The following is a 12,238-nucleotide window of genomic DNA, read 5'->3' on the forward strand; positions in this document are numbered from 1 at the left end:
CATTTTTCTAATCAATATACTGTGCCACATTTCTGATCACTATCTAGAAGTTTAATGATCAGATTTCACAAATACCATTTTTCTCCCATTGAAACAGGTTTTTTAAGCCCAAGAGACCAAGGAGATTGATCCCAGGCAACTTTTCAAATGCAGAACACATCTAAATGCTCTAGCCATTGGTTCTTTTTTTAATTTATTCCAAATTGTACTCAGTCACATTTACACCACATAGTAAACTTAACTGCTCTTGATTTCTACCTTAAAAATTTTATGGTTTTAAGTGTCAAGTGATTCAAGGACCTAAAACTCTAACAAGGAATATTTAATTTTAGGTAAATAGGAATCACAAAAAATACTGCCATCTTTGAAATAAAACTGGAACCAATAATACCATTAATACACAGTCATGTTTCCAAGATGCCTATGCCTCTGAATCTAAGAATACGTACGTGCAGCAAATGCAGTATTACAAAACAAACAAACAAACAAAAAAACCTTAGATAACTCAAGTTAGAAACAGTGGGAATAAGACTTTGAATACTAGCTATAGGAAAATATGGAGTGGGCCAGGTACTCCCCCTTCACGTTGAGGCCTTCCAAGGCTTATCCACTACTGCTACTTCCTTAGTCTACCTCACATTTATCACCCTTTTTGCTCAGTTCCAATAGAAACTAAAACCCGCAGCTTATCATTCACCAACACATGAGTTTTCTTATAAGTATATTTTATCTTTGGATCCACAGCATCCAACAAAATGCCTCGTTAGTATGTGCTCAAAATAATTAACGGATTTATTCATGCACTCATCTAAACATTAAGTATCTACTATGAATAGGGCATTAATCAATGAAGAGATGGTCAAATGATTGTTTGATAACACAATAAAGTATACTTCTGATAGGCAAAAGAAGCTGGACATTACAGGTCTGCAGTTTTTTTGTGGGGTAGTTTCAAATTACGATTTAAGCTTAAAGAACATTTCCTGGATCATCATCTTAGCAAGGCCACAAAATATAAAGAGAAGCAAAGACAAAAAGGAAATCGTATAACTACAAAAGATCATTAATTTTGGCAAAACAATCATTCAAGATAGAAAACCATATATTCTGGAAAAAGAACAGTTTCTAGGGGTGGAAAATTTGATCTCTTTCAGAATTCCATTCCAATATTTAATGACTGGTGGTCGAGAAGGTTTTCTTTACGTTGAAACAAAATTTCCTAATATCTCTGACTTAAGCCCACTACGTAGGAGGATAATTTACATTATTCGTCACAATAATCTTTTGTAATATTAAAGGTCTGATTTGGGAAAGCTAAACATCTGAGGCTTTTAAGGACACCAACATTTTTAAATCATGGGAAAAATGGCTTTCAGCACTAGCACCAAATTCTAAAGTTATTTTCTCCTTAAATTAGGTCTTCATCAATCCAGAATGATAGGTCAAAATTGTCATTCCCCCCCCATAATGAAACTAAGAAACTGAAAAAATTTCAAATATATTCGTATAAAATATATAGGCTATAATCAAGTTTATATTGTAATTCGAACAACCTTAATCCTGTTTCTGTAGCGTTTGTATTTTCAAAATATTTCTGACTCTCAGGGTTTGGGGCTAAAAAGATAAGAGTTTCAGGCTTCTGGGCCTAAAAGATGTTTCTCACTGAATCAGTACAATGTGACAAAACAAAACTGTAGAAAGTATAACAAATGTGGTTTCCCAAAACTTATAAAGTTTTTATTGTAACTGTCTCCAGTCTTCCTTCTCAGTTGACACTTAGAAACTGAAATGCTCTAGGGTTTTAAAAATGAATTTCCCCCTATTTCAATATCCCTTTCTCAAAGTCACTCAGGCCTCTCCAAGCTGACTTTCTCCAGAAAGTTCTCCTAAAACTGACATGCTATATAATACATGATGCTGCAACATCAGAGGAGCAGGGCTCTTTAATAAATCCCAAACTCAACCTCGAGCAGGAAGTACTTGCATTGGAATCATTTACACAGAAAATATATGACAATTTATGACTTAAAAAATGGCACTTACCTACCGTTTAGACTAATATAATTGATGGGAAGCAGATGAGTGACTCCTATAAAGTATTTCCTGCTCCCCACGGGAGAAAGTTTTCATCTTAGGGCATTTTTTCAGACCTTAATGAATATATTATTATCTTTCATTATGACTTTTAAGATTTATTTCTCTTAGGTTTTATTACCTTTCAAGTAGTAGCTTTCAGAAGCCTAGCATGAGGCTACATGTAAAGGGCTACATTAGTACCAATGTTACTTACAATATTAAAATAATAATTCATTTAATCATTCAATACTTGATGAGCACCTACTATGCACCAGGCACAATTCTATAATGCTGTTGGTGTGCTTTTGGAAGATAGTATAAGGTATCTACTCTAGCAATTTTGAAACTCACTGTTCTTTAGTACATGTTTTAAAAAGTAAAATAACCCCCCGAAGTATTTTTGAAGGTCCTAAAAGACAAAAACAAAAGAAAACCCAAAGACTATTTTACAGTAAGGCTCAAGATTAAAAAGCTGCATCTGTCAGGCAGAACAGCTGAGGACTTACTTTGGATCTGGCGGTCCATCCGACAGTGGTTTCATTGACAGTTTACACAATGACCTGAATACTAGAAAGGCATCCTTTTGTAAAATGTGGGAAAACTTAGCACCAGGTGAAGGTCCTGAAGAATTTCCAGATTCCTACACAAGTGAACACACCATGTAAATAAAGGTATCTGCCAGTGCAAATCATTTCAGCCTTCTATATATTTTATTCGATTCAGTTATATGTGGGGTTCTACTGGAAGGAAAACTAGATGAGGAATTTGCCATATTGTTTTTCTTTATTGTGACATGCCACTCCCATCCCCAACAATAAATACCTTAAAAAATGCATTCTTTTAAAATATGCCACCAAACTCTTAAAATTTACCCATTTATGGCCTAAACTACGCTTTCCACTACCTGTCACTAGGTGTTTTATGTTTTTGTCCTATTTTATTTTTTATCTACTCTGCGCAGATAGACATAAGACAATGGAGACTGTTAAGGCAACATTTAAAAGTTATTAACTGATAAAGGTCAGCAAGGCCCGGAAAACTTACCCCTATGTATGGGGCAATGATTTACGGTAGGACTCCCTTATCTGAAAAGATAAGGAAAAAATACACAAAATACAGGGTAGGAAGGATGAGGAGGACCCTATCACTACCACAGTATGGATTTTATTGTACCCTGAGCAAAGGTAAGACGAAGTTCTCCAGATCTCCAGAAGCTCTTTCCCCTCCTAGTATACTAGAATTATCCTATAAATATGTGATAAGAATGTTCTTTTTAAATGTAATTTCAATGGGGGAGGAGGAAAGATGTGAACACATATGAGACACACCTTAGAGTTGGAAATATAGCTATCAATATTTTAAGGGAATAAACTGCTCTGGATTTATATCAATGGGAAAAAAACCACAACTTTTTATTTCCTCAAACTGAAATCAGCCAGCATTATCAACTGGATATATTCACCACAAGGTGTTGGTAGCAGCCTATCAATTTGTAAGATTAAGAGGATTTTTCCTCTATTTATACCTGAGTATCATTGGAAGAGACAGACAATCTGTCATCAGGTAAGGACGGTGTATATGCAACAGAAATTGGTGTTCCTGGAATTCCATTTGCTTGAATATTTTCAGTGTCACTACCATCCTCTATGGTTCCAATGTTGCCATCTGCACTTGCATTTACGGTAGCCCTTTCTCCCATATCTAAAACGGTAAGAAGAAAAAACATGCAAACATATTTAACTTAACTGAAGTGCACTGAAAAAGCATACACTATTTAAAATGAAACAGTGGCAGAAAAGCAATGTGAAGTAAGATGTATTGGCACCATTTAAAGGTTAGCATACTTACTAGTAAGTATGCATTTGGAATATATCCAAACATGATCCTTAAGTAGCTCTGGCAATGGAACACACTCAGCTGATGAAAGGCTAACAGAATGTGCTGAAACAGAAGCTTACTTTTAGTCTATATTAGCATTTACTAAACTGAGTCCTAATGAATGCTAATGCCTTAAGATATTAAAAGAAATTCTTCAAAAAAATCCCATTTTCAAATAAGTTTGGGAAATGATGGAAAATAGGTATCTTTATCACAGCCTTTAATTTGCTAATACGCACTGAGTTCTCCAAAGGGGATATACAATACACAGCGTTTCCAAAATTTATTTTACCATGAGATCCCAACCCCCTTTTTAGAATACCTACTAATACCTCTAATAACATATATTCTTTGGAACACAACTATGGAAATAATGGCTGTGAATATTCTTCAGTATGTCACTCTGAGTAATCTTACTTGTGATTAATATACACAGAAATAAATGACTTCTAGTAGGACAAACATAGACAATGCAAACAATACCAAGTTTCAGAACTACTCTAGGTGTAATGTATGTTACTTTAAAAAAGAAAACTTCATAGCAGCACTATTTACAGTAGCCAAGATATGGAAACAATCTAAATGTCAATAGACAGATGAATGGATAAAGAAGATGTGATTGATATACACATATAAAAACACGATGGAATACTATTCAGTCATAACAAAAAATGAAATTTGAAGCAACATGGATGGACCTAGAGATTATCATACTAAATGAAGTAAGTCAGAAAGAGAAAGAAATATACCACATGATATCACTTGTATGTGGAATCTAAAACATGACACAAATGAACTTATCTACGAAACAGAAACAGACTCACAGACAGAGAACAAACTATGGTTGTCAAGGAGATGGGAGAATGGGGGAGGAAGGGATTGGGAGTTTGGGATTAGCAGATGTGAACTATTATACATAGAATGGATAAACAACAAGGTACTACTGTAAAGCACAGGGAACTATATTCAATATCCTGTAATAAACCATAATGGAAAAGAATATGAACTAAAGAAAGAAAAAGGAACACATACATGTCTGTGGCCATAACTCAGTAGCTATCTGGCAGGAAACTGCTCCTCTCATGCTGCCAAGTAAAAGAAATTACAGGCTAGCATGAGGGAAATACAATGTACTAGAAGGAGCACAGATTTTAGAATATGAAAGACCCCTGCTGTTTTAATCATGTCTCTACCACTTAACTGGAGAAGTCATTTCACCTTCTTCATAAGCAACAAAGATAATAATGTCTATATGGAATCACCAAAACACACACACATGCACAGTACATAAAGAACACAATTGGTTCTCAATAAGGGGTAGTAGCTATTATTAATTTTGCTGCTAACTGGTAACATGTGCCCAATTTTTTAACTGATTTGAGTAATGAAAGGAGTGTACCTGGTAATACGCTAATGTCTGACACACTAAATACTATTAAAGCTTTCTATATATATGTAAAGAATGCTTATATATATGTAAAGAACTCTCTGGAAGAAGTCACAAAAATTTAATAATGATTATCAGAAACTGATGATTGTTCCCCAAAGCACTTACTCCCAACCTTTTTCTCTGTACTCAATTACATCTCTTTCCACTGCCCCTCCTCCACCTTCCCTTAATAAACAACTTCCGCCTTCTACTTAAGCTATGCAGATAATTTAACACAGGCTTCCTTACTCTTCCTCACCCACTATAAAATTCCTTAACACCAACAATCATCTTTATCTTCCCTCTCATTTCAGGGAAAAAAAATTCCTTCACATTTCTAAGATGAATCATTCATTCACCCTCAAATCTACCTCTTCTTGCCTTAGGTAGTGTCCTTCTCCCCTGGATACTTTCTTGAAACATTACATTTTCAATTTGTGCACATGACTGGATCTTCCCCAATACTCAACTAACACACTCACATCTTTTCACTATAAAGACATAACTTTCCTGCAACTCCTACCACACATCAGCTACTGTCCATTTTTCTTTTCTAAATCAAATTTCTAAAGAAATAATTAATATTCATTGATAATACTTTCCTTCTTAGGAAATTTCTGAAACGAATTGAAAACATTCTCTTATTTTATTTTCAGGCTTTGAAGCCAGACATCTTTGGGTTGGAGTCTTTACCACTTCTTACAGGTTAGCTTAATCTCAGTGCCTCAATTTCCTCATTTGTAAAAAAGAGAATCATAACAGTACCTAAACATCCCAGAGTTTGGGGAGGATTGAGTAAACACAAGTAAAGCACTTAAAATCATTGGGGATACAAAGAAAGTACTTAACAGTTAGATATTATTATTCTCTATGTTTTTTCCCTCTAATTCTCCCTCTAATTGTCCCCTAAACATAAGTGCAGACTTCTGTTTACAAGGTGGTGAGCTGAGCCCACTAATTTACCTTCTTCTTTCACAAATCCCACTGAAACTACAAGGGAAAAAATATAAACAAGAGAAATAGCCTTTAGTAGCACTGGAAAACTAAGGAGGATATAATCAATAGACCAAAATCTTGAAGGAATTTCTAAAAATTAAGATAAGTTCATGGGAATTCCTTGGCGGTCCAGTGGTTAGGACTCGGTGCTTTCACTGCCATGGCCTGGGTTCAATCCCTGGTTGGAGAACTAAGATCCCATAAGCCACGCAGCATGAACAACAACAACAACAACAAAAGGTTCGGACGGAGGAAGAAGGGAAAAGCCAATAATGTTCAGATGCCTGTGACTGAACACATGCAAAGGACAGAGCTACCTGAGAAGTGGCTGAATTGTACCATGTGGGTTCCAATATACTCCCAAGCCTAGACAGAATGCCAAGGGCTATGGGGTAGGAGGGAAGAGAGCTTGGGAAACCAGGCCAACGTCTACCAACAGAGCTGTCAGCAGCCACGATCATCTAGAATGTATCTGAGTGCAGCCTGTTAATTAAAGTGGAGGATTTGCTTGGTAGGTGTCTTAACCTAAGAAGTAGGGTAGGAAGGGAGAGAGCAGCGTCCCAGCTAAGGGAGAAGAGACGGTGCTGCAATAAACACTGAGCAAGCTAGTACAGCAGTGAAATCTCAGGTTCTAGGCTTCCACTCTAACCACCTGTTTCTACTTAACTAATGCTAAATAAAGCCCTAACTGAATGAAGGCAGCCTAAGATTTCCTGGCAAAGGCTGGGAGAATGGGAACAAACCAAGTTTGAAGAACGCTCCCCCCACTCCTGACCCCGAGGCTAGAATATATAAAACGTTGAAACAGCATTTATCCCAAGCTTCACATGGCTTCAGTGTGTGCTTACAACACAGCCCAAGGATCACCAGGATCCCCCTCTGCTCAAGGGAGGCATCTGCTTCTTTTAGTTAAGTTCTCAGCTGGGAAATAAGGTCTGCCTTTGGACGGCAGTCACCTGGCAGACTCTGGAGAGGAAAGCCTCATGAGAAATGGAAAAGCAGTGCACAGAATTACTGAGAAAGCTCTTTATATACTGATCAAATCTGGTCTTTCTATTCTTTAAACAGACAGAAATGTAAAGTCTATGCTCAAAAGTAAGGACAAAGGTCAGCAATCTGAGCAAATGGTTTCCCGGTGAAACATTTTACAGCTGGAACAATTTTAATTGGTACTCCCAGAGATGTGTGAAAGAATACTGCGTCAATAAATAGGAGCAGGGGCTTCCCTGGTGGCCCAGTGGGTCAGAGTCCGCCTGCCGATGCAGGGGACACAGGTTCGTGCCCCGGTCCAGGAGGATCCCACGTGCCACAGAGCGGCTGGGCCCATGAGCCATGGCCGATGGGCCTGCGCGTCCGGAGCCTGTGCTCTGCAACGGGAGAGGCCACAACAGTGAGAGGCCCATGTATCGCACACACACAAAAAAAAAGCGCAAAGCGCTATGAAAAAAGGGAGCTCAAGAAAAAATAGGGGTTCTTGGAGACAAAAACAAAATTACTGAAAGAAAAAACATACACTGGGAAAAGCAGTAGAATGGACATTAATGAATAAAGTATTGGAAAGCCCCTTGTAACATTTTCTCTGAATGCAGAATCATAAGACAAAATGATGGAAATTAGGAAAGACTGTCAGAGCAATAAAGGATATGATGAAAAATACTCAACAACTGTAGTGTGTGATGTGGAAGGGAAGAATGGAAAGAAAGAGGAGAATTAATAGCTAAAAACATAATAGAAAAATCACTAGAATGATGAAAAGTTATGAAAAGAATTCAACAGCTAGTCCTGATTTAAAAAACAAAAGTAAAATCACACCCAGGCACACACACAAAAAGATAAAAAGTATCTTTTAATAAACTAGAAATACAGGAAACTTACTGAACTTGATAAAGAGTATCCTCCAAAACACAAAAGCAATCATCAAACTTACGGGTGAAATACAGCAATAATGTTAAAAACAAATGAGGATTCTTGCCACCATTAACCCTACTCAACATTTTCTTGAGGTTCAAACTAATGTTATATAACAAAACTGAGAGACCAAAAATGAAGCGTAAATATTATAAAGGAAGAAACAAAGATAAAATATCATTACTCATCTAGAAAACCCAAGATAACCAAATGAAAAACATTTAGAAACAATTACTAAATAAACTTACTTTTTGAACTGAATGAACTGGTTCTAAACTTTGTGTATACATTTAATGAAATGTATAAAAAACTGATGGGGAGGGACTTGCACTATAAAGATCAACATATACAATAAAGTTAAAATATTTTAAACAATTCAACACTGGATAAGAATAAACAGCTCAATGTGACTGTACAGAAAACTCCAACAGAACCATTTTGGATAAAAGTGGGATTTCAAATTAATTTAGGAAAGGAAGTATTATTCTAGGTTATAACTAGCTATCTAATCTCATACCAAACGGAAAAATAAATTTCAGATGAATTAAAAATTTAAATTAAAAAAATGAAAACAAAAGTATTAGAAAAACATGGTATGGTAGAATATTTTTATAATCTTAGGGTGGTAAAATCCATTCTAAGCAAGACAAAAACAAAATCACAAAGAAAAAGGCTTTATTTGTTAAATTTTTTAGGTATGGTCAAATATCTGCTGAGAACAGTAACAACAGAAGCAAAGGGAAACAAAACAAAACAAAACAAAGACTGGAGAAAAAATATTTATAATACAATGAACAAGGGCTAATTTCTTAAGATGAAGAAATCTTGAATTAAGGAACAAAAACCCATCAAGAGGGAGGGGATATGGAGATATATGTATACATACAGCTGATTCACTTTGTTGTACAGCAGAAACTAACACAACACTGTAAAGCAATTATACTCCAATAAAGATGAAAAACAAAAAAAGAACAAAAACCAAAAAAACTGAATGGAAAAATGGGCAAAAGATAGGAATAGGCAATTCAGAAAAGTATAAATAGCCCATAGACACTCAGCTGCACCACATGAAATTGCCAGTATTTGACCTACAAAAATAATGACTGCTTCCTATGTTTTTACCATGCAAATAATCAAAGAAACATAAATTAAAACAATAAGATATAGTCCATCTATTAAAGTGATGTTAAACAAAGCACTGTATATAAATTTTAAATGTTCATACATCTTGGTCAAGTATTCCTTACCCTAAAGAAAAGTGCAAAATGATATCTATAATATGAATGCTCCATGAGAGCCATGCAAAGCAAAAACTAGTAAACAACCTAAATGCTAGTATTAATAGGAGGTTATTTAAATAAATTATGGACCACCAATATAATTAAGTACAATATGACATGAAAGGAAAACTATAATTTAGTATGTGACAACAGCAGATTATAAAGCAGTAAGTACAGTATGTTCCCATTTATATTCAAATATATGAATACAGACATGCATGAAAAATGTTATTAAAAAAACTTTTTAAAGAGCAAAAAACATATCAAGGTCAGAAGACTTGGGCAAATAAGGAACTGAGAGAAAATATTTGTAAAATATATCACAGAATCCTAATATAAAAGGATTCTCTGAAATTATAAGGGAAAAAGGATAAAAACCTGACAGAATGAACAAAAGACATGAATAATGACTCCCTAAAAAAGATATACAATGGCCCTCAAACACAACAAGATATTTAATTTCACTCGTGGAGAAATGCAAATTAAAACCAAAGTAAGATACAATTCTCACCTGTCAGGCTGGCAAAAATTCAAAACCTTAAACTCCACTGGGAGCTTGGAGAAAAAGGCACTCTTGTATGTTTCAAGTAAGAGTGCAAAACAATACAACACTTATGAAGAGAAATTCAGCAAAAGCTAACATACCTTCACATTCATTTACCACTTGACCTAGTAATATTACCTCTTTGAATTTGCCCAGAGGATCAATCTCCACAAATATGAATACAGATATACATGGTTATTCACTGCAGCTTTATTTGTAATAGCAAAATACTGGAAACAACCAAAGTTCCTGTCAGCAGAGGACTGGCTGAATAAACATATACCCACATAATAGAGTATCATGCAGACAGCCAAAAGAAAAAAGATTAAGAGAAATCTCTATCAACTGAAATAGAGGGATTTCTAGTACATATTAGGTGAAAAAAGGGGAAGACACAGAAGATATACAGTGTTCTATCAAAAAGAAAGAGAAATAATCATAAGTATTTGCTTACTTCTCTGGGGAAACACACACACACACACACACACACACACACACACACACACACACACACACTATAAACCTGGGGTCCCCAACACTGCACCCCACAACACCCCAGGCCACACGGCACGAGGTGAGTGGTGGGTGAGCGAGCGAAGCTTCATCTGTATTTACAGCCGCTCCCCATCGCTCGCGTTACTGCCTGAGCTCTGCCTCCTGTTAGATCAGTGGCAGCGTTAGATTCTCATAGGAGCGCAAACCCTACCGTGAACTGTGCATGTGAGGGATCTAGGTTGCAAGCTCCTTATGAGAATCTAATGCCTGACGATCTGACATGGAGCTGAGGCAGTGATGCTAGCACTGGGGAGCAGCTACAAATAGATTATCATTAGCAGAGAGGTTTGACTGCACAGAGACCATAATGAATTAATTGCTTACAAACTCATATCAAAACCCTATCAGTGAGTGGCAAGTGAGAACAAGCTCAGGGCTCCCACTGATTCTGCAATATGGCGAGCTGTATAATTATTTCATTATATATTACAACGTAATAATAATAGAAATAGGACTTCCCTGGTGGCGCAGTGGTTAAGAATCCGCCTGCCAATGCAAGGGACACAGGTTCGAGCCCTGGTCCGGAAGATCCCACATGCCGCGGAGCAACTAAGCCCGTGTACCACAACTACTGAGCCCGTGTGCCACACCTACTGAAGCCTGAGCACCTAGAGCCTGTGCTCTGCAACAAGAGAAGCCACCACAATGAGAAGCCCACGCACCGCAACGAAGAGTAGCCCCGCTCGCCTCAACTAGAGAAAGCCCACGTGCAGCAACGAAGACCCAACGCAGCAATCAATCAATAAAATAATAATAATAGAAATAAAGTGAGCAATAAATGTAATGCGCTTGAATCATCCGAAACCATCCCCCTGTCCCGGTCCGTGGAAAAATTGTCTTCTATGAAACCAGTCCCAAAAAGGTTAGGGACTGCTGTTATAAACTACAAGCTTATGAAAGTCGTTACCTATAAGGCAGGTCAGCAAGGGGAGAAATGGAAGGAAGAGTTCTCTAAGTATTTTATATAATTTTTACTTTGAATCATGTAAATGTTCTTCAATTTAAAAAGTTAAATCAATAAAAATAGTTAATACAAGTAACTTCTGAACACAGTACTCTCTTCATCCTTAGTAAAATATATTCTAAGGACACATATGATTGCAAAGAAATCTGAACTTTAATTAATCAGCTTGTTCTTGGTAATGGCACACTGTTTCTGCAAATTTAGGTTTTCACTGTGGAAAAAGAAACACAAGAATGAAATGCAGGAAGATGAAGAGAAACCTTGTGGTGCTGGATGTGAATTGGAACTAATAAGATTATCTTGTGATTGTATATCTCCTGTTTCTGTCCACTGGAAAAGACTAAAAGTAATAACACCCCAGTAGCAGTGAGCATACCTAGTACCTAGGCCTTGGTCTCTAAATACAATTGCCCAGTAAAAAGAATAAGGACTCCTAAAGAACTTGTTGATTCCAGGGCTGGGACAAGGGAAAGCTGAAGGTGAACCTAGAACATCTTACTGTTCCAGAAAACAAGGAAATGCTCAAAGACAATGCAATCACATCAAAAGGACACAGGGGCTGGCTTGAAGGGATTCCCACTGGCCAGATCAGGAACAAAAAATGATGA

The 12,238-nt window shown here is 36.6% G+C and overlaps 1 protein-coding gene across 2 annotated transcripts in view; it reads right to left on the reverse strand.

Moving 5' to 3' along the window:
* ARFGEF1 (ARF guanine nucleotide exchange factor 1) overlaps positions 1-12,238 on the reverse strand; it is a 134,324-nt gene that overhangs the window by 57,305 nt on the left and 64,781 nt on the right. For both annotated transcript variants that reach the window (XM_030859606.2, XM_030859610.2), the window contains exons 8-9: positions 3,602-3,777; positions 2,583-2,716 (exon numbers count right to left, since the gene is read on the reverse strand). In XM_030859606.2, the coding sequence (XP_030715466.2) occupies positions 2,583-2,716; positions 3,602-3,777 (310 nt within the window). The remainder of the gene's footprint in view (positions 1-2,582; positions 2,717-3,601; positions 3,778-12,238) is intronic.

Source organism: Globicephala melas, chromosome 17 (assembly GCF_963455315.2).
Source record: "Globicephala melas chromosome 17, mGloMel1.2, whole genome shotgun sequence".
Taxonomy (NCBI): Eukaryota; Metazoa; Chordata; class Mammalia; order Artiodactyla; family Delphinidae; genus Globicephala; species Globicephala melas.